Source organism: Dendrobates tinctorius, unplaced genomic scaffold, assembly GCF_039654945.1.
Source record: "Dendrobates tinctorius isolate UK_male_01 unplaced genomic scaffold, ASM3965494v1 ptg000183l, whole genome shotgun sequence".
Taxonomy (NCBI): domain Eukaryota; kingdom Metazoa; phylum Chordata; class Amphibia; order Anura; family Dendrobatidae; genus Dendrobates; species Dendrobates tinctorius.
The window spans coordinates 9,939,210-9,962,855 of NW_027361850.1; the positions used below are offsets into that span (position 1 = coordinate 9,939,210).

The 23,646-nt window shown below is 44.8% G+C and overlaps 1 protein-coding gene across 3 annotated transcripts in view; it reads left to right on the forward strand.

The window, feature by feature from the left end:
* VAV1 (vav guanine nucleotide exchange factor 1) overlaps positions 1–23,646 on the forward strand; it is a 171,443-nt gene that overhangs the window by 21,047 nt on the left and 126,750 nt on the right. For all 3 annotated transcript variants that reach the window (XM_073552033.1, XM_073552034.1, XM_073552035.1), the window contains exon 2: positions 5,460–5,576. In XM_073552033.1, coding sequence (XP_073408134.1) covers positions 5,460–5,576 — 117 coding nt within the window. The remainder of the gene's footprint in view (positions 1–5,459; positions 5,577–23,646) is intronic.

The following is a 23,646-nucleotide window of genomic DNA, read 5'->3' on the forward strand; positions in this document are numbered from 1 at the left end:
GTATAAGATTTCCATAAATCCTATACACTGCTGCAATTGTAATACTCTGTTATGTCTTGGAGCCAGAATTCTACACTGATCCAAACCCTTAAGTTTTTGTATCCAGACCTATAAACAGGAGACAACTTAATTCAATGTTAAAATTCCTTGGCATACCAACAGTGGAAACAGTATTTCACTTTAATCAGCAGAAAAATTGTTGACTGTGGTAGTTATTCGGGTATTCAAGAACAATATAAAGTAGGGAACCATGTGATTTACCGGCATACATACATTTAGAATAGAATTTATGGTAGACTACTGGAATGCAATATCTCTCGTCATATGTTCATCTTCTATTGGACTACGAAATTCATAAGTTCTAGTCGAAAGTGGTTAACATTTTATCAGATTTAGTGGAAGTCTCTATCGGTTATATTGCTGAGATATCTTTTATTTGGAATCCTAGATGAAGAATTATGCTCAGGATCCTTCTCAGAGAAGAATTATTTATGACAAAAATAGCTGTTGCTGTGCGCTGGATGGGAGAGAGATCCTCTTCTATTTCTCAATGGAAAAATGTAGATTATGATATATTATCAAATGACAATGTTGTATGCAAAAAGAAGAGTTTGCCCTCAAAAAATGTATGTGAGAAGTTGTGTAATTCACAATCATCCAGTCCTCGGGGGCGACTCTAGCCAAAGCTCTGTGTAATTACTCTTCTAGTCTCTATTAAGTGGCGAGTCTGTTCTATTCGCACTGGTGTAAAAAATGTAAGCGTCTATTTTGTATCTGTTGATGTCATTTTTGTATTACGGTACTTTCCTTAGTTGGATCCACACATTGAGATACAGTAAATTGTATAACAAGTAAAAATAAATTAATTAACATATATTAGAAATCTGCTAAGTTCCCTGTTTTATACATTTAGGCTACATTTATGTTTTTGTGCTGCTTTTTGTAGTAAACAGAAACCAAAATGCAGGGTTGGCTCCATCTCACAGTGGACACCAGAGATGCCTAATGACATATAATAGGCTCTGTTGTCTTGACAGGAAAATTGTTCTGTAAAGAGTGTTGGTTTTCATAGCCAAAAAGATGGAACCTGTGTGCTTTAATCATGCCAGCAGTCTTTAGCTTGTATTACAGATGCAAGCCCCAGCTCAACCGCGGATCCTGTGATCGAAACGTAACAACATCGGGTCGAGTTTTGCATCTGTAATACGATCTAGAAACCACTGTCACTTTGTGTAAATTTGCCTTAAAATTAATTTTTTACTCAGAAAAAAAATCCATAAATTCCTCTTTACCTGAACCTCTGCCATCTGTGGGATTGGTCAATTGTAGAAAAAATGAAACATTCTAAACATGATTCTAACTTAAATTTAGTAGATTTTGTCATTGGAGTCTTCATATTTTGGAAAGGATATTACAGTCAAGTAAATTTATATAGGTGCTGAGATGAGAGCAAGATCAGTCCAGAGACTCCGAAGTACCATAGGCCCCAAACGTCTATACTGACAATTGGTGGGAAAATAAAGTGTTCTCCAAGAACTCCGCATTAGTGATGAGCGAAAATGCTCGTTACTCGAGTTTGTCTAGGGTGCTCGGGTACGTACCGAGAATCGTTGGTCATCGAGTGACATGTTCAAGTCCCCGCGCCTGCATGTTTTGCGGCTGTCAGAGAGCCACAAAACATGAGGGAATTGCCTGACCAATACCAGCAATCCCCTCATGTTTTATGGCTAACAGCTGCTAAACATGCGGGGAATGCACTCGAATATGTCACTATAGCACCTGCGATACTCGGTCAATACCCGAGCACTCTAGGCAAACTCGAGTAACAAGAACGTACGCTCATCACTACTCAACATGTATAAATTATAGAGAAGAGCAGTGATACGAGCTCTGAAAAACGTATCATGCCAAATGTTTGGCAAAGAACATTATCTCTTCATCTACTCTGACTTCCTCCTCCTTTCTTTGATAACGAATCTTCCTCTTGATATGACACCTACCTTTAAAAAAAACACCTTCTTGACAGTTGAAAGGTTGCTTACAATTGTGGGTGAAACTTCATTTTGGACAGAATATTTTTATAGTTTAATCTTATTTGGGATTTTTTTTTTTACCTTGCAACCACTTATTCTTCAGCTGATCTGGTTGTTGACGCTGGCATAAAAATTATCATCGGCAGCAAATAGACGCTGATCAACTTGTATACAGTATAGTCTATTGACGCACGTTAACAGGCCAAAAATAATTGGGCCTTAAATTATTTTCTGAGCTATATAGATTCCTTAGGTGATTTGTATGGCAGAATATAATTGTTTATAATCCCCATTTGATGCCTGCAGCTCCTTATTAGACCCATGTATCTCCATGGTGACTACAACTAGTCCTTTTTTTGTCTGATTTCTTTCCTTCCAACTTGTAATTCTTGCAAACCTTAGATATGTAGCAGTAAGTAGACTTAATTAAGTTTTCCTTTCATGGATTCCAGTGAAATTCAAATTTCTGGTAAATTCTTCATTTTTGTTAATTCTATTATTACCAGAATGCAGACAACTTCAGGTGTCTTTGGTTTAGTAAAGTTTTTACTTCTGCCAGTTTCTTTGCACATTAAGGGAATCTGCCGCCTTAGAAAACACTATTTACCTGCAGATTTAGGGTTATGCTAGGGGAAATAGCATTACAATGCTTCCAGCCACCTTACTGCAAGTGCGGCTACTGGGAGAAAATGAACTTATTTCCTACCGGGAGCCAACGGCTTTTAGTCATGGGACTGTGTATGTAGTGGCTACAGTCACCGTTCACCACAACACTTACTATACTGTGAGTGATGACTGTAAGCACGCCCCAGCGCTTTGATTGACTGGCGACCCTGCAGCGCGGGTGACAGGTTTCCTTTAATTCTAGGGCTGCATGGTGACCTTTAAGAGAATTTGCACAACGATGACAAGATTTATACAAGCCTCGTTAGTTTCAAAATTAAATTGTTGAATAAATGATCTGTAAAACTGTATTTTGGCTGCACGTGACAACCAAGCGTAAAGTAAGACTAGTAATAGGCAAATATAGATGAATTATACATGAGGAGTTAATGTAAATATGTTCTTTAAAAAAAAAGGAAGGAAGCTCCAAAGTACATATCTGCCATTGTTATAATTAAAGTAGTATGCAAACATGTACACTGCTTGCAGTGTTTGCTGAACCGAAGTTCACTCTGTCGCTTTAATACTCAGTATAGATTTTCTTCAATTGGATAAGGAACCAGTGCAAGGAATGAAGTTATCATAAAAAGTCACCGGGTACTGTCTCATACAACAAAACTCCAAGGGGCTAACGGCACATCTTTTGTACAGAATATAGGATTGTTTTTTATTGCACTCTCCATCTGCAACTGCTCAGCTATGGCACATTGTGCCATTTTATTATGAGAGCATCTTTTAGGAAGAGGCTTTTGTCCCTTGTTCCTCAGCACTCCCATAAACTGTCCAGAATAGCCAGTCCTGTCCTCTGCTACTCATTCATGTTCTGTTCCTGGAAATCGGCACCACTAATGTCCATCAAACTAAGTTCAGACAAGTCAAGTTTATTTTTCCTGAAGAGATCATACACAATTCTTTTACTGCTTATACACGTGGCTAACTTTATAGATCTGTAGGGTAACAATTCCCAATAAAGTGCCCTCAAAATTTTGCCTAAGATTTTCATGGAGGCACATAAAAATGGAATTTAGATAAGTATGCAAGAAACAGTACTTTGTCCTGAGACCCCTGCTACAAGCAGGTAAAACAGTAATCCCTCATCACTGGAAGTCCCCAGATGCACCTTCCCTAGAGGAATGGTTTTCAGAAATTGCTATGACCCAGCACATGGAGATGCTAGTTGCCCATTCCCAGATAGTAGTGGAGTAAAATCGCTACCAAGTGGTTCCACTGGGATTCCTTTTTAGCTTTGCCTTTTTATAGGACCATCCAAGTTAAAAAGCCTTCAACTTAAACCATTTGCACATTGTCTTTTTCATAATTTGCATTAGGTCTCATAGCCGCTTTTGAGCCCCTCTATCCCTGTGGCCCATCTATCTTTGTTTCTCTCTTACCTGGTACATTTTCTCAATCCTTTAACTGTTCCTTCCTACACTCTCTCAAATAATTCCCTGCAAGGGAGGCAACATTCCACGGCCCCCCTTTCAGTCCTATTGTGACTCCTTTATATCAGGTCCTAATGTTGTCTGTCTAAAATCTCATAGACTGGGAGGTGAGGATGTATATGGGTCGCCCTCCCAGGGCTGCGGGGTACTCGGTACCGGGCCGGTGTCAGCGGGATGTGTCACAGCAGCGGTGACCCGGTCCGTGGCCCTGGGTGCCCAATGTAAAAAGGGGAGATTGAATGGTGGAATGCAGTTAATGGAATAGTTCGTGACGCCACCTGTGGTGTTCGGCAAGTGAGATGTTAGGCTGACGCTGCATGCAGATCCTCTGGGGCTGGAGGTATGTTGCAGCCAAGATGGTGAAGCTCCCCACAGGTGGAGCTGTAGCCCCAGGGCAGTGTAGATGTAGGGGGAGAGGAGAGGCACAAGCGGTGTAGAAGCTGGTACCCAGATGTAGCGGTGCTGGGTGCGTTGGCGCAAGAATGAATGGAGGACACCAGGGCTTGTAGTTCCAAAGCTTTACTCACAGTCTGTAGTATACACAGATGCCTGCCTCCGTGCTATGTCCTCCGGGTCAGGGACTCAATCAACCTCCAGGCCAGATGGAATGCTCCCTTCCAACGCTCCGCCAACATGTGCCTTTCTGAACGTCTCCTCTTATAGCGCCTTTAAGTGTGAAGTACTCCCAGTACTGAGTTACACTGGAGTGCCTCCTGACAGATTTCCCCAAGAACTCTACTTGTACAGCAGACAGCTGTATCCTGCTTCGGGGACTCCTTACTCCTGAGTCCCGGCTCACTATCAGTGTTGCTGTTGTGCCCCCAAGTCTTAGATGGGAGTAGTGCATTTACAGCCCATGAAGCCTGAATTTGAAACAGTACTATGGGTGGGGGTGTTGGTCAGTTGTCTGCCCTTACGTAATGCTGCTCTTCAAATAATTGTTTATATTTATTATATATAATTTTAGTGTTAATTTTAATTTAACATTAAATATTAATTGTGTGTGTATATATATATATATATATATATATATATATATATATATATATATATATATAGATGTGTGTGTGTGTATATGAAGGAGGGGCATTCAGTAGATGCAGTAACACCCAATAATTCTTGGTGTAATGAATTCCGTTTGCACCAAATTGAAGACCCCCATACATATTAGACTAGCATCAACCAATCAGCCAATATCGACAGGCTCAGCCTCCCGACGCTCTGCCTCACAGATGATATCTGCGAAGATAAGGATCTGATATGTTCGATTGATAAGGTGATAAGAAATGAGTGAGATAATAATGTTTTCAATTTCTTCCAGTTTCTTTGCTTAAAGAATATTCGGACCTTCCTCTCAAACTGCATTGAGAAATTTGGAATGCGCCGAGCCGACCTCTTTGAAGCATTTGACCTGTTTGATGTGAGAGATTTTGGAAAGGTATACATTTTGACTTTGTATTTATTACCTGTGTAAGTAGTAGATTAGCGTGTTACCATACTTTTTTTCTCTCTGAATGACTGTATTGATCCATATTTCAAAACCATCATAAAAAGGAATATCTGCACTTGTTGAATGCAAAGCTTGTAAATCTATTTAAACGGAACCTGTCAGGTTGGTTTACCACTGCCACTATGCTTTATTATATGACCTGACAATCTTTCCAAACTCACTGCTGTCAGTTTTCTCTGATGCAGCAGAACCCAAAACTAATTGAAAAAAAACGGCCAAGCAGTATACTTATTACCTGTGAAGAATCACATGGGTGATGACAATATATGGAAAAGTGTCCAACCCTGATTGACATCCCTACATCTGCTGTAGTCACCACAAGCTTCTTTGAAATGTTGGCAAAGCATTGTATTCCTTGGGCATGTGCAGTACAGAGATTTGTATGCTATATTCCCTGGGCATGTGCAGCACGGATTGGTGTACGTTGTAATCCTTTTACATGTGCAGTACAGAGAGTTGTACGCTGTATTCTGTGGGGAAATGCAGTAAAGAGAGGTGTACGCTGTATTCCTTAGGCATGTGAGAAGAAGTCCGGCTTTCAGGATCGCGCTGTTCCAGTCCAAAGTTCACAAAGAGTTAATCCAAGGACCAAGCAGTGATTATAACTTTCTTTTTATTCCATAAACTCTACGCGTTTCGTGTACACACTGTACACTTCCTCAGGAGCAAAGTTGGTAACTTTGCTCCTGAGGAAGTGTACAGTGTGTACACGAAACGCGTAGAGTTTATGGAATAAAAAGAAAGTTATAATCACTGCTTGGTCCTTGGATTAACTCCTTGTGAACTTTGGACTGGAACAGCGCGATCCTGAAAGCCGGACTTCTCTCCTTCCTATATATGCAATTCTAGTGACCTGCTGATTGCTGCAGTTCATCGGATCCTACCCATTTGTGCTTATGGTTGTTGTGTTCCACACAACTGAACCAGGTGAGTGGATCCATATCTGTGAAACGTTTATATCATTGGATAAGGCCCTATTGTGCGCTTCTGTCTCCCCCTTTTTTTATTAGGCATGTGAGTACAGAGAAGTGTACAGTACGCTGTATTCTATAGGCATGTACAGTACAGGGAGGAGGACGTTGTATTCCTTTAGCATGTGCAGTACAGAGAGGTTGCATTCTGTATTCCTTAGGCATGTACAGCACAGAGTGGTGTACATTGTAATCTTTGGGCATGTGCAGTACAGAGAGGTGTACGTTATATTCCTTGGGCATGTGCATCACATATTGGTGTACTTTGTAATTTTGGGGCATGTGCAGTACACAGAGGTGTACGTTGTATTCCTTGGGCATGTGCATCACAGAGAGGTGTACGGTGTATTCTGTGGGCATGCGCAGTAAAGAGAGGTGTACGCTATATTCCTTAGGCATGTGCAGTACAGAGAGGTGTAGGCTGTATTCCTTGGGCATGTGCAGTACAGGGAGGTGTTAGGGCTGGCGGAACGCACCAAATAATAAAATAATAGTATGGTGCGTTTGCAGCCTGGGGTCCACCGTGCAGGGGTGGTAAACTGCTGCTTAGTAATGGCGGAAGTATAAAGCGGTGTAGAAAAGGTTACACGTGGGTTAACGTCAGCCAGTGTGAACAGAAGCGAACTCTGTTAACTCACAGAGCCGCGCTACCGCAGAACATAAATGCCGGTGCCTGTTTAACTCACAGAGCCCGGCCATGGAGCGCACAGAAAGCGGTCACAGAACTCTGCCCCAAGGACACAGGGTCAGAGTCCCTCTAGACGTTCTGAGCGCGCGGCGTCGCACCTGCGGACGCCACTATAGACGCTGACTATGGAGTATCGAGCATGTGCACCGTGGAGTGCAGAGCCACTGGTGGACACTGATGCCTGTCTTAGACTCTGTCCTAATAGACAGATACAAAAATACTTGGCACTCAAAATCGGAGAAGCAATTTTTTTTATTGTGCATCCAGACAAAAATAGACTCATATCATATGAACGTTTTCGGTCCAACAACGGACCTTCATCAGAAAGGTCTTTTTGTTTCTTTTAGAGTAGACTATAAGTTACAAGATTGCGAGCCCCCTCCAGGAGGTATCTCCATTCAGAAAAGGACAACTTCATGGCTAGCAACTCCCTGTCCCCAATGGAATAGTTCCTCTCTGCCGGCGAGAAGGTCTTGGAAAAGAAGAAGCATTCCGACCTTGAGCATCCTTTTGGAACAGGACTGCTCCAGCACCGACGGACGAGGCATACACCTCTGAAATAAATGGCTTATTCACATTGGGGTGATGTAAAATGGGAGCACTAGCGAAGTGGGACTTGATGGAGAGGAAGGCCTTGGAGACCTCCTCTGACCACAATTTAGTATTCGCTCCCTTCTTGGTGAGGGCAACCAAGGGAGCTACCAAAGTCGAGAAGTGCGGGATGAATTGGCGGTAATAGTTAATATATCCCATAAAGCGCTGCACCGCTTTGAGGGAGTGAGGCTCCTGCCAATCCATCACCGCCTGTAGTTTGGCAGGATCCATGGCCAACCCCTGGGCCGAGATGATATAGCCCAGAAAAGGCAAGGATTCTTGCTCAAACACACACTTCTCCAACTTGGCATAGAGGGAGTTTGCCTGCAGGAGGTCGAAAACTTTGCAAACATCTCTCCGGTGGGAATCAATATCTGGAGAGTAGATGAGAATATCATCCAGATAGACTACTACCGAGGTGGTAAGCATATCCCGGAAGATATCGTTCACAAAGTCTTGGAAGATGGCCGGAGCATTATAGAGCCCGAAGGGCATCACCAGGTATTCGTAGTGCCCATCCCTGGTGTTAAATGCAGTCTTCCATTCGTCCTCCTCGCGGATGCGAATCAGGTTGTAAGCCCCCCGCAGATCGAGTTTGGTAAACACTCTTGCTCCCCGTAGCCTATCAAACAGCTCCGATATCAGGGGCAAAGGGTACTTATTCTTAACAGTGATGGCGTTAAGACCCCGGTAATCGATGCAGGGACGCAGTTCTCGGTTCTTCTTCTGGACGAAGAAGAATCCCGCCCCAGCTGGTCACACTGACTTCCTAATGAATCCTCTTGCCAGATTCTCCCTGATGTACTGAGACATGGCCTCTGTCTCCGGAAGAGAAAGGGGGTAGACTCGACCCCAAGGAGGCTCAGCACCAGGCAAGAGGTCAATAGGACAGTCGTAGGGGTGATAGGGTGGAAGGGTCTCCGCTGCCCTCTTGGAGAACACGTCTGCGTACTGTTGATAGTGTTTGGGGAGAGAGGAAAGATCTGCGGGGACTTCCTTGGAAGCAACCTGAACGCACACTCCCTTTGACATCTACCCTCACAGGCTTTACCCCAACTGAGAATCCTCCTCAAAGACCACTCTATATGGGGAGAGTGGAACCATAACCAGAGAACCCCTAAAAGGACCTGATCGATACCCTCGGACATGACGAGAAGGGATATCGTCTCCCGATGATACGGAAACACCAAGAGTATCAACGGGGCGGTCTGGTGGGTAATTTGAGAGGGTAGAGTGGCTCCATTCACAACTCTGATGGTGACTGGCTGGGGTAGTAAAACTAGAGGAATTGCGTGCCGTTGGGCGAAGGCAGACAACATGAAATTGCCCTCCGCCCCGGAGTCCACGCAAACCTCCACCGCCAGAGTGGAGGATACAAACTCAAGCGACCCCTCAAAGGTCAGCTTGGAGGAAAACGTTGCAGTGTCTAGTAGGCCTCCTCCAATAGCCACTAGACGCGAGCGTTTTCCTAGCCGCTGTGGGCACCTGTTGGCTGGGTGACCCGACTACTGGCAACTGTGACAGACCACGGGTACTCGCACGGACCGGGACCTGGATCCCGCGCGAGAATCTCCCATGGCCTCTTGGAGTTCGGACGCCTGATTGGGAGGTTCCAGAGGTTTTACAAAACTGGGTGCCAACCTAAACCTCTGCCTACACTGGGACCGCTCCAACCTTCGCTCTGAAAAACGAAGGTCTATGCGGGTGGAGATGGTGATAAGCTCCTACAGTGTGGCGGGAATCTCTCTGGTGGCCAGAGCGTCCTTTACATGGCCAGCCAGACCCCTCCAGAACACCGGAATGAGGGTCTTATCTGACCACTCCAGTTCTGAAGCCAGCGTCCAGAACTGGATGACATAATAGCTGACCAGAGACGAGCCCTGCGATAATGCCAGCAGCTGGAGCGCGGTATCATAGGTGACTCGCGGTCCCAAGAAGACCTGCTTCAGAGTGCCTGGGCGCTTAACAGGCTTGACTGCACAACACATGCGTACCAAGGGTAGGGGTTTGCAATGAGTCATTCACCAGAGACATTCATACATGCATAACAACACTCACTCCTCATAGTCTGATAATGCAGTCTATACTAGCGCATGGCCGAGCGGCCATGCAAACCTTTTATAGCAGCGTTATTCCGGGTCCTTCCTGACCTTACTGATGGTCCAATCCGAGCTGGAAAAGAACCTGAGCATGTGACCTCCGATCTCCAATGAGAGATTGTCCCACGGGCAAGCTCAGTGGACCGAAAGGAGGACCTAGTCCCTGGAGTGGCTTGCTGCTGACCAGCACGCGTTGCTATAGCTGGACCAGATGTGGCAGCAGCAACCAAGCCCACAGAGCTGGTCTGAGCAGAGCGCTGGGATCGACGAGTCTGCTGAGCAGGCTCCTCTGCAGCCGAAAGGGAATGGGAGACCGCCGAATGCAAGGCTCGGGATTCCTGCTGTGCAGCGGCAGGAACCAGACGTCTAACAGGATGTGTACATTGTATTCCTTTGGCATGTGCATCACAGAGAGGTGTACGCTGTATTCTGTGAGCATGCGCAGTAAACAGAGGTGTATGCTATATTCCTTAGGCATGTGCAGTACAGAGAGGTGAAACTTGCATCCTTTGGGCTTGTGCAGTACAGAGAGGTGTATGTTATATTCCTTAGGCATGTGCAGTACAGAGAGTTGTACGCTATATTCCTTGGGCATGTGCAGTACGGATAGGTGTAGGCAGTATTCCTTGAGTATGTGCAGTACAGAGAGGTATGTAAGCTGTATTGCTTGTGTATAAGCTGTATTGCTTGGGTATGTGCAGTACAGAGAGGTGTATTTTGTGATCCTTGGGCATGTGCAGTACAGAGAGATGTATGCTGTATTCCTTAGGTATGTGCAGCACGGAGAGATGTATGTTATATTTCTTAGGCATGTGCAGTACAAGTTTTTTCTTGCGTTTTTTTTTTGCTTACATTTTTCAATTCTTTGTCTATGTCTATCTTTAGAATTTTAAACAAGTGTGATACCTCTTTGCAGGTGAGGAATTTTATATGTGATTGTGTGCAATTAGACACATGGTTGGGATAGGATGTGGTATTTAAAGGGGTAACTTAGTATTGTATGGTATGCAAAGACTAAGAACTCTTGTTCAAAACGTGTCTGACCACACTACTATTCCACATGGAGGTTGTGATTTTTTTACACTGTGTGACCATTGTTTTACGATAAATATTTTTTCAATAAAACATTTTTTTACATTTTTTAACGGACTTGTTTGAGCTGGGTTATACCTTGGATCGCTCTGGATCATTGTTGATCCTTTTCAACCTTAAAAACTGACTATAAGGTACAGATTTTTTCACATGCATAGGGTGAGCCCTTGCGGTTTGCAGGGATAGAAACGGTTATTTTACTTGTAGGAGATCTGCATAAAATGTTACTCAGAAGAGAAGCTAGGTGGATTCTGCGCACTCGAGCGCAAGGGGCAACAGGATTTAATGAGAAAATTGACATGTCTGTTTTCTTATAACTCTGACAAATGGTTGTTTTTTATTCTGTGTCTGTATTTTAAAGCATTTTGTTATTAAGTTGTTCTTTTAGATGTTTAATAGGTGGTATGAGGTCTCCATTTACCTTTTTTGATGTCATACAACGGGAGGTCTTGTGCCTCTTTATAAGGCTCATCACTTCCTCACCACCTAGGACCCGTAGAAGTGCACTTTTTGACCGAAACGGCCATAGTCCAGTGCATCTCCACGTCACACTTCCCTGCTGTGTGTGATATCCAAATAAAGGACATTTTAAAGGATGGAGAGTGCCATTTCGCCACTTCATTGCTGAATTGTTGGATATTTGCTCTCACACTTTTCACCGCAAGGCACCCAAGTCCCTCGTTTTGGTACCTAAGGGTGGTCCAGTAGCAGTGCAGCTGTGCCAATCCACTTTGCTTGTTTGTGAGGTTGTGATCCTATGATCCTTGGGCATGTGCAGTACCGAGAGGTGCATGCTGTATTGCTTGGGTATGTGCAGTACAGAGAGGTGTATGTTGTGATTCTTGGGTATGTGCAGTACAGAGAGGTGTACAGTATTTTGTAATCATTGAGCATGTGTAGTACAGAGAGGTGTATGTTTTAATCATTGAGCATGTGTAGTACAGAGAGGTGTACAGTTCCCAGCTTCATCACAGTATCCATCTCTGCAGTGCACAAGTTTATGTTCACATTTCGCTGAAAATTTCCACTGTGTATTTGGTTACAAATCCAACTTGTATAGGTTGAAATCCACAATTAATATCCACAAAAGAATTATCATACTGCAGATTTAATAAGCAGCATGTTCTCATTTTCATGCAGATTGTTATGCAATCTGTGAATGGGATTTTGAAAAGACTAATAATTTGTATTATACTGTATTACTGTGGATTAAAAAGGCATGCATTTAAAAAAAATAATTCATTTTTCTACTCCTTAGAAAGCAGCATGTTTGGAAATTTTGTCTGGTCATGTGATAAGAGATGCTGGATTTTTCGATTGGTTATATTTCTCTGACAGGGTCTCCATATGCAATCGATAGTTGTCAGCTGAATGATGATTCAGCTGAATATTTGGCCCGCAGGTATCGCTCCAATTCCTCCAAGTTATTTGCCCATTACCACTTAGCAAACTTTGGTCCTGCGACAGTCTAAAGGTCCCGTTACATTTAGCGATGCACCAGTGATCCCGACAACGATATGACCCGGTCAGGATCGCTGGTGCGTCGCTAAATGGTCGCTAGTGAGCTGCCAAACAGGCAGATCTCACCAGCAATGCAGTGATGCTCGGCGGTCGTTACTTACCTGTCACACACAGCGACGATGACGACTTCCGCCCGTGTCCATGCGTCGCTGGTCGGCACCAGCAGGAAGCCGACGATGAGAAATGGACCAGGACGATCTTGCGCGATCAGCAATATCCAGCAGGGGGGCGGTCGGAGGTAAGTGTCACATGATCGCTAGCGATATCTCTGTTGCGTCACAAAATTGGTGACACTTTAGTGATATCGCTAGCGTTATCGCTATGTGTAAAAGGCCTGTGAGAATCATGTGGGAATAGTGGATGAGGGCAGGTATATCTCGCCCAGATACCTTTCCTATGTGGCCTAGTCTGGTCAGTATCTCACCTGGTTACTAATAATGGGAGGGCGGATATAAAAGGATGCCAGGTGGTTGTGTGAGTGTCTCAGCCTGGGAACACAGAGAGCCTGTCTGTGTGAGAGACACACGTGAGTGAAAGCAGTGCCCACTGTAACCGTGGTTTGGCTGGACGGGAGAAGCCTGCCAGTTGGTAGTTAGGTTGTACTTTGTTTAGTTAGTGCCGGACAGGCAAGGATTTGTTTTATGTTTTTTTTTCTTTATGCATTGCTTTCACCTTTAATAAACCTGACCCAGTGTCAGTTATACCCGGACCCCGGCTGTGCGCCTGAGTTTCATGCTGAACGCACGTGACCTTTGACCCCAGCCAAGGCGATCCTGGAATGTTTTATCACATTGTGGTGGAGAATGCAGGCATCACGTGGGAAGCATGAGCATGGAGGATGTGGTGAAAGCACTGGTACAGTCCACCGCCGTCCAGCAAGAAGCTAATCGGGTGATGATGGCCCAGCTGAAGGAGTTGGTGGACATGACCGCTACCGATCGTTCGCTTCTCCAGCAGGTGGCGCAGCGCCTGGCAAGCTTACCTGAGGTTAAGCTGGAAGCCGAGTCAAGAGTGATTCACGTGAGTCGGTACTGGCAGAAGATGACGACCGAAGATGACGTCGAGGCATACCTGACCACGTTTGAACGGACGGCGGTGCGAGAAAAATGGCCGAAGGCACGATGGGCCGGCCTGATTGCCCCGTTTCTTTCCGGTGAAGCCCAAAAGGCTTATTATGACTTAGAACCTGAAGTCGCACAGGACTTTGACAAACTGAAAGCCGAGATCTTGGCCCGGCTGGGAGTGACGACCGCTGTCCGTGCACAGAGAGTGCATCAATGGACTTATCAGCCGGATAAACCACCGCGGTCACAGATGTTCGACCTGATCCACATGACGAAGAAGTGGCTACAACCCGAGGTGTTGACAGCGCCAGAGATAATCCAGAGAGTCGTCATGGACAAGTACCTGAGAGCTCTACCGCCAGCCCTGAGGAAATGGGTAAGCCATGGAAATCCTACGACGGCAGATCAACTGGTGGATCTGGTTGAATGTTACTCCGTGGCGGAAGGACTCCGAGACGACGCTACCCACCTCGTTCTTCATCATCTCCACGTGGAACCGGTAAGACTGTTCCAGGGAGTAGGGGAGAAGGAAAAATCCCTAAGACAGTGGGGGAGGAAAACGGGACTGCCCGCACTGCGAGGCCGAGAGTAACGAACTATGGTCTAAGCAAGGGGCCCGTTAGGTGTTTCCGCTACCAAGAGATGGGACACATTGCTGCGAACTGTCCGGTCACTACTGAACCCATGCAGTGCGACGTCACAGACTCTAAAAACTGCATGTCTATGGTTGCACGGGTAGTGAGTGTGAATGCCAGTCAAAAGGATGTGGAAAAACACTTGTGTGATTTAACTGTTGATGGCAAAAATGTGGTGGCATTGTTAGACTCGGGAAGTGTGGTGACTCTGGTGAAGGCCAGTCTGGTGTCAGCCCCGACTGGACCATCAGACAAATTTTCTGTAACGTGTGAGCATGGAGACACCTGTTCGTACCTCACCACGGTCATATGCATTACTACTTCCTATGGGTCTGTGCAACATAAAGTGGGACTCGTCCCTGCGTTATTGCATGATGTTATCCTGGGCCAGGATTTTCCCCACTTCTGGCAATTGTGGGAGGATCAGTTGATAGCCCAGGGTAATAGTGTACATGATTCTTCTCCCAGGGCGCCTGTGGGTCCCGAACCCCTGGAAGAAGTCTCCCCGGAAGACTTGGGGGAAAAGTCTGCTGGAAATGACCTGCAGTTCCCGTTTTCAGTCATGGCGGGTGATACGGAGGAGACCGGGGAAGAGGAGGAGGTCGACAGCCGTCCACCTCCCCGTTTGCTGGATTTGGAAGTTCAGAAAGATGACTTCCAAAGCGAGCAAATAAAGGATCCTACCCTTTCTCAGGCTAGGACAAATGTAAAAGTGATAAATGGGGTACCCGTAGAACCTGGCTCTAGGCTGGCATATCCTTACATGGTCCTGGAGAATGACTTATTATATCAGATAGAGAAAAAGGGGGAAAATACGGTGCAACTATTAGTCGTGCCAAAACCCTACCGGCGGCAGGTGCTGGACCTGGCCCACGGACATGTGATGGGAGGTCACCTGGGAGTCCAGAAAACCACCGAAAGGATATTACACTGTTTCATTTGGCCAGGCATGCATTACGATATTCGTGTATATTGTGAGTCTTGTCCTGACTGCCAAGCCTCTGCGCCTAAGCCCCGGTTCTGTAGCCCTTTGGTACCCCTACCTATTATTTAGGTCCCGTTTTTGAGAGGATTAGGATGGATTTAGTTGGGCCCATTCCACGGTCTGCACGTGGACACCAACATATCCTGGTCCTCTTGGATTATGCCACTCGTTACCCGGAGGCCATCCCTTTGCGTAACACGGCCACCAAGACGATTGCAAAGGAACTGGTGCATGTGTTTAGTCGGGTCGGTATACCAAAACAGATACTCCCCGACCAGGGGACTCCCTTTATGTCCAGGGTAATGAAGGAGCTCTGCCGGTTGTTACAAATCGAACTGTTACGCACATCCGTGTATCACCCTCAAACAGACGGGTTGGTCGAACGGTTCAATAAAACTCTGAAGCAGATGCTGAGAAAGGCGATAGACAAGGATGGGAAGAACTGGGACTATTTACTTCTGTATTTGCTTTTTGCCATCAGGGAAGTGCCACAGTCTTCCACGGGATTCTCGCCTTTCGAGTTATTGTATGCCCGACGTCCTCGCGGACTGTTAGACGTCGCCAAAGAAACCTGGGAGGGTCTGGTCACTCTGTTTAAAAAGGTGATAGACCACGTATCCCAAATGCAGGACCGTATTGCGGCTGTTATGCCTATCGTCAAAGAACACATGATGCAGGCTCAAGGAGCCCAAAAAAGAATCTATGATAGGGTCGACGTTTGCACCCGGAGATAGGGTGTTGATCCTGGTTCCCACGGTGGACAGTAAGTTCCTAGCAAAGTGGCAGGGCCCCTTTGAGATTAAGGAAAGAGTTGGCGAAGTAAACTACAAAGTAATACCAGGCAGGTAAACGGAAACCTGAACAGGTTTATCATGTAAATCTGATAAAACCCTGGAAAGATCGATCTGCCTTGTCAGCGGAGCTGGCCCGTCCCGTCTGCTCGCATACCTTTCCGGAGGTACGGGTTGCAGAGACTCTCTCGGAGCGGCAAAAGACTGAGGTCAGTCAGTTTCTACTTCACAACCAAAAGTTTTTCTCAGAAAAACCCGAGCAGACTACGCTAATGAAACATGACATCGTAACGGAACCTGGTATCACAGTTCACGTGAAACCCTACAGAATTCCGGAAGCGTGCCGTGAAGCCGTTTCCCGAGAAGTGAAGGCAATGTTAGAGTTAGGTGTCATTGAGAATCGCACAGTGCTTGGTCCAGCCCAATTGTGTTAATTACTAAACCGGACGGCACCATCCGGTTCTGCAATGACATCAGGAAACTGAATGCGGTCTCAAAATTTGATGCCTACCCTATGCCCCGGGTCGACGAGTTAATAGATCGGTTAGGAAAAGCCCGGTATATTACGACCCTAGACCTAACAAAGGGGCATTGGCAGATCCCTCTGGCGGAAGCTGCCAGAGAAAAGACGGCATTTGCTACCCCAGAAGGTCTATTTCAGTATGTGTATATGCCGTTTGGACTGCACGGAGCACCGGCGACCTTCCAGAGACTGATGGATCGAGTCCTGAGGCCACATAGGCAGTACGCTTCGGCCTATTTGGATGACATTGTCATTTACAGCTTGGACTGGGAGACTCATCTCCAGAAAGTACAAGCTGTGATTGTCTACCTGTGGGAGGGAGGCCTAACCGCGAACCCAAAGAAATGTCATATCGGGCTAGAAGAAGCCCGGTATTTGGGGTATGTAATTGGGAGGGGTATTGTTAAACCCCAGCTCGATAAGATTCAGGCGGTTCAGGACTGGCCGCAACCTGTCAACAAGAATCAGGTGCAAGCCTTTCTGGGGATCGCCGGCTATTATCGCCAGTTCATACCCAGTTTTGCAGCCATCACTACCCCCCTGACGGATCTTACATAAGGGAAAGACTCCGTCATGATTAAATGAAGTTTAGCGGCTGAAGAAGCCTTCCATAGCCTAAAACGGGCACTTTGCTCTCAACCCGTACTGGTGACTCCGGACTTCTGCAGCGAGTTTGTGGTACAAACGGATGCCTCTGATACCGGTATCGGGGCCGTACTGTCACAAGTGAGGGACAGAGTGGAACACCTGGTCCTCTATCTCAGCAGGAAGCTGAATAAACATGAGCAAAAGTATGCAGTCGTAGAAAAAGAGTGCCTAGCCATTAAGTGGGCTCTAGAGGCCCTCTAATATTACCTGGTGGGCCGAAAGTTCAGGCTGATCACTGACCATGCCCCTCTCAAGTGGATGCACTTGCACAAGGAACGGAATAGCCAGGTGACCCGGTGGTTCCTTGCCCTGCAGGCATACACTTTTACGGTGGAGCACCGCCCAGGGGTACAGATGGGGAATACAGATGGCCTGTCCCTAGTGCACTGTTTGGCGGGTGTCATTGCTCGACCGGAGTGGTCTGAGCAGAGGGGGGGGGGATATGTGAGAATCATGTGGGAATAGTGGATGAGGGCAGGTATATCTCGCCCAGATACCTTTCCTATGTGGCCTAGTCTGGTCAGTATCTCACCTGGTTACTAATAATGGGAGGTGGATATAAAAGGATGCCAGGTGGTTGTGTGAGTGTCTCAGCCTGGGAACACAGAGAGCCTGTCTGTGTGAGAGACATACGTGAGTGAAAGCAGTGCCCACTGTAACTGTGGTTTGGCTGGACGGGAGAAGCCCGCCAGTTGGTAGTTAGGTTGTACTTTGTTTACTTAGTGCCAGACAGGCAAGGATTTGTTTTATGTTTTTTTTTCTTTATGCATTGCTTTCACCTTTAATAAACCTGACCCAGTGTCAGTTATACCCGGACCCCGGCTGTGCGCCTGAGTTTCATGCTGAACGCGCGTGACCTTTGACCCCAGCAAAGGCGATCCCAGAGTGTTTTATCACAGGCCCTTTACTGTTTTGGAAATTGGAATTAAACCTGTACAGATTACATCTAGATATACTATATTAAGTATATTTGCAATTTGATATGTTTATTCTGTATTATCTGTATTATCATCCAAAATGCATAAGCATTCCAACAATCCATTGTATTCCACCAATTAGGGACAGTATGGACACAGAGATCGTAGAAGTTAGATTTTTACCCAATTAGTCCCCTTTTAATCCAGAGATGAGCAGTGTCAGATAAATTTGGAGGTCATTTTTCTCTCCATGTACATGGTAGATTCATTGAACCTGATTATTTTTTTCAGTGCAAGAAGTGACAATGACATTCCAGGCACGTGAAGATAGTTTATAGGTTGTGTGAACACATAGCGAGACCCAGGCTGTTGTTTCAGTTCCTGTGTGGGTTTCGCTCACTTCCTGTTACAGCTTTACTATTTCAGCAACTGCTGGGAAACTCCAGCCTACAGCATAATGGCACACAAGAGTAGAGCGGCCTGATGTCATATGGATATGATGCATGAACCATAAGTACAAGTTCATACTATTCTGTGCTCACATAATATGGTGTAGTTATGTTGTGGACGTGTACGCAGTATTATCCACTATCTGTTTGCCCACATGAAAACAGTAGCATACCAGTAGAATATATCTTTTAAAGGATTTGTCCAAGACAAATTCTTTTTATTTACTATGGGCCCGAAAGCTATCAAGCAGATAGGTGCTACCTACCTGCCTATTGTGCAAGACACCAAGACCACTCCTGCCAGCGATTCAGCGGCTTCCACTGACGTCACATCCACAGAGCAGTGGATTTTCTTGCTCTGCTCTGTTCAGGAGGCATGAATGTTGACATCATACTGTTTGACAGCTGGTTCGCCACTGCCTAACTGCAGGGAGCTGATGATAAATCAGCATGATGTCGTCGCTTACGCCCCTCGACAGAGCAGCCCGGAAGAGGAAGAGCTGAATCACCATCGGGATCAGTTAGTGACCGCTTCCAGCAGGTGCCAGCTTGAACAAGCTGGTAGTTAGCAACTATTGGCCTGTTAGTTTTTAGGTCCATAGTGAAAAGAATAGTTTTACATAAACCCTTTAAATCCCTACTCTCTGTTCAGATCTACTGACAGGTATTCTTTACAAAGCCCAAATAAACCAGTAATGTTAGGGGTATATGTAGATCAGTCAACTTTGACCTATTAGCACGTACCAATCAACTGTTTAGAAGTCTATCGACCGTGATTTGCTGACCTGTTTACATGGACCAATGAGAACTGTTAGGAACAAAACGATCGATAACACAATCGTTCTGTCTCCATAAAGCATTGTTATCAGCAATACATACCCTTTTTACATGGCGCGATGTGAAGCTGATAAAGATTATATTTTTGCCAGAATAAAAGATCGACTCACTAACAAGCTAACATTTTGTTCATTTGGCCAGTCATCAATAGCAAGTGTTCTATTATTAGCACTTTACGCCACTGTTGTACAACCTTCTGTCGTCCAAGGGCTAAATTTTCAGATTAAAGCAATATTATGGGCCACGATAAAATATATATGAGATATGACACATCTAGAGTTGGTGCGAATCGAATCACACAACCTAGTCCATCAACCATGACAGTGATCTGTGGCCATTGGATGGGAGAGGGAGTACCACTTCTTACCTTATGGCATCCATGGATTTTCTTCTTTGGTGTTACATGTGTGTCAAGCTGCAACGATAATGTTGCACCAGACTGGCTAATCAAAAGAAGAGCCAGTGATTCCATCAGGTAAGAGATGGTTCTCCCGCTCCTGTCCAATGGCCACAGACCATTGTTGTTGCTGGACGGTGTCATGCGAATCAATTTGCACTAACTATTTATAATCTACTGAAAGTATATGTTATTAATGTGTGTTAAGTTGCCTGTTCCATTTCTAGGACTCCCGACTATTATTAGAGTGAGGGTCACCTAGTTCTCACCTGTTCACATTCCAGAAAGGAAGAGACCATGTATGCAGTTCTTTCTGTTGTAGTTAATGTAAGTTGCTCAAACAGTCAAGTGTTTCATCTCTCCCATAAACTCTAATGAATGTAACCGCACTCATCTATGGCTTCCTCTCTTCCACATCTTCTTCTCTCTGGAATGTAAAATATTGGTCAGAAGGCCCCAATTCTGCCAATATATGGGGGGTCTGAAGATAGCCAAACTATACACCATTTGTACTTACCCATCATTGTTCCTCCACTACGTGGATAGTTGGAGACCACACAGAATTGACTATTCAATAATTTTGATAATCTTTCTGTAGTCCATTCATTTCATGCATTACTCTGGCTTGCTGGAAACAGAACCCTCTCAATCTGTGCTATGCATTTCTTGTACATGAGTGCCCAAAACTATCTACAATATTTCATGTACCAATTAGTATGTAAGCTTGATTTTTATTTTCGCCTACCACATTCATTAGTATCAAACCTCATTTCCCACTTCTCTATTCAAGTTTCCAATATCCAAATACAGTAATAATATCTTCATTTGTGCTAATTATGTTACACCATTTATTATTACCTACATAAACTAATATTGTACTAATAGTACTATGCAACCTCACTACAAGGTCATCAAAAATATATGAAAGTCAATATGGCCTGATTTTAGCCCCTTCATCTAAATTTTTCAGAAATTCACAATGAATTTATAAACCTATGTTATACAAGAAAGTTCTCTTTCTTGCCTAAAAGGAAGTTTTCTTTCTTGCCTGCAAGAATAGAGATAGATCATCATTTCTGCTGTTGGAGCTTCTGCTTTGAGCCCCTGCTGTTCCATGGACAAGATACAAAAAATTCTTAATGAGAGTGTGTAATTCAATTATATAAATTACCAATACAAGGAAAGATTGTCCAATAATGCATCCTTCAGGCAGTGGCTGCCACATAGTGGCTGCCAGAGTAAAGTCTGTCCTTTCTCATTTGCTGTAAAGCTAGCAAATGGTGACGACAAAATAAATCAGAATGAATAAAGATCTTGCTGTTGGTCATTGCACTGTAATGCAGCTGAGAAGATCACGGAGTCGTCATGTCAAGTCCTGCAACAATTATCCATACCTGGATTATTTTTGGGGCTCAAAATAGGTCCCAGAATATGCTAAGATTATGTTGTTAAGGACATGGGACTGTGGGTCTGCTATTGGTTACAATTATTATTAGTCATGTTAATATGCCATGAAGATGGAGACATCTTATGAGTGATATTGCCGTGACATTACTCGATCAAGCATCGGGGTGCTCTGGTACGATCGTTACTTGATCAAGCATTGTGGGTGCTCAAGCGCCATGCTCGAGTCCCCACCCCGCAGGTTTTGCGCCTGTTAGCCCATAAACATGCGGGGATTGCTTGACATGCACGGTAATGTTGTAGCCATGTTGGCTACTGGCATTACTGTGATTGACCGGCCACAGTGCATCTTCAGGTCTTATATAAAACCCGGTGACGCTATGCTCGGTACACTGTCCTCAGGAACTAGTTCAGTGAGAGTGGTTATAGGAGGGAGAGCATATTTTAGAGCAGGGATCTAGACAGTATTTGATATTGCTATTGCAGTACTTGTATATCAATGCTGCACCACTAAAATAAAAGTCATTTTCAGGGCTACATGTTTTGCTTTTTCTAGAAAAAACGCTGTTACCTGCATTCAGTGGTGGGATAGTTTTGGATTACAGGCATATAAGCCGTATTTAATATTGATATTGCAGTACTTGTATACCTATGCACCATTAAAAGAGAAGACCTTTTCAGTTACAAGCCAAATTTATATATGAGATAGCCAAGATGATTGGCTATAAAATGATAGTAGCCACACTTTCGAAGCAGTAGTGAATGGTGAGATATGGAACCTGAAAGTCAAAAGTTCAAAACATTGTTACCCCTTTACTTGTCAACGTGTATAGTGTTTTGCATAGTGTGTCCTTAAAGCGATTAAATATGTAATTTAACCTTGGACTGCTCTTTTATTTCTTTTTTTAACTTTCCATTCTACAGGGGCTGGTTTTTGTCCCGATATAATCCCGTTAACGGACTTAGCTTATGTCTAATGAGGAACTGGTGGCACTCTTGCCAGGAAGGCAGTGCTGTTTCACTGGTGCTAGTGAAAGGGACCTCTCAGCCTGTCAAGGTTGTGAGCAAGTGTGGTGCCACTTCAGCGATTGCTTGGGCCATATCCACTCACTCCCCGTGACTCCCTGAGCCCGTTTGGACAGGTGCAAAACTGTGCCAAGCTGACCTTATGTGTCCCCAGGGAGTGTGGAACGTCAAGTTAAAGCAAGTGACGAGACCATATTCCGTGATACCTCCGACATAATAGGGATGTCAGGCGGGGTGGCTAGGTGCAGGCTCATCACATGTGATGGGAGTGGTGGGATTCTGCATGATTTCTCCTGTGTCATCCTTCACAATTGCCATTGCAGTACTTGTATAACGCTGCTGCACCATTAAAGAAAAGTCATTTTCAGGGCTACATATTTTACTTTCTCTAGTAAAACCACTGTTACCTGTATTCAGGTGGAAGAGGGATAGTTTTCAATTAAAGGCATATAATCAGGGTTTAATGTTGCTATTGCAGAACCTTATATAGGTATATTGCGGCTGTGACCTAAAAACAAATGTCCTTTTCAGGGCTATATATTTTCTTTTCCCTATTAATACCAGAAAATTTGCAGGCATATAAATATATACCTAATTTAAAATGTGCAAGGCGTGCAGAAAGGGACAGGGAAGTGGATGTGCTGCTGATGGATCTCGCGAAGAATGAGACCGTGGGCCAGGTGAAACCTAACTTCCTGTCCCCCTTTGCATGGGGGCACGAGACTCCACACTTGAAGCCAGAATAGTCCAAACAGTTGGAGCTCTTCACATTTCCATTTACTGATTCTGGCCTCTTGCCATGCACGTTTCAATAGGGACATGATGAGATCGTGTGTAGTGATGACCAAATATATGAGCAGCTACAGTCAGAAGAAGACGACGGTGGGGAACGGCAATTAGTGTTTCAAGAAGTAGGTGATAATGAGACACAGTTGCCAAAAAGTGATGTTTTTAAGTCAACAAGTCATGAGGACCAGAAATGGAAGATGAAGTGGTACTAGAGTGCAGAAATGGAAGAGGTGGACAATGAAATAATTTACCCAACCTGGGAAGGTGCCATGTATAGTGAGGCCAACAGTGTAGAGGGGGAGGGATCCGTAGCACTGCAACAGGCAGGAATACTCAGTGGGGTGGCCACTACTTTCCCACAGCACCCACACGCGGCAAGTTTCCATGCCAAGGGTTAAGTTCGCCAGTCTGGTGCTTCTTTAAAGAAAGTGCAGATGATAAAGGATTGGTAACTGGCAACCTGTGCCATACTAGGATCAGCATTTTTTTTTTAGAAATTTCCTTATTACTATTTTATGAAACTATATGAATAAATAATTGATTTTATTGATTCATCTATTTGCCTATT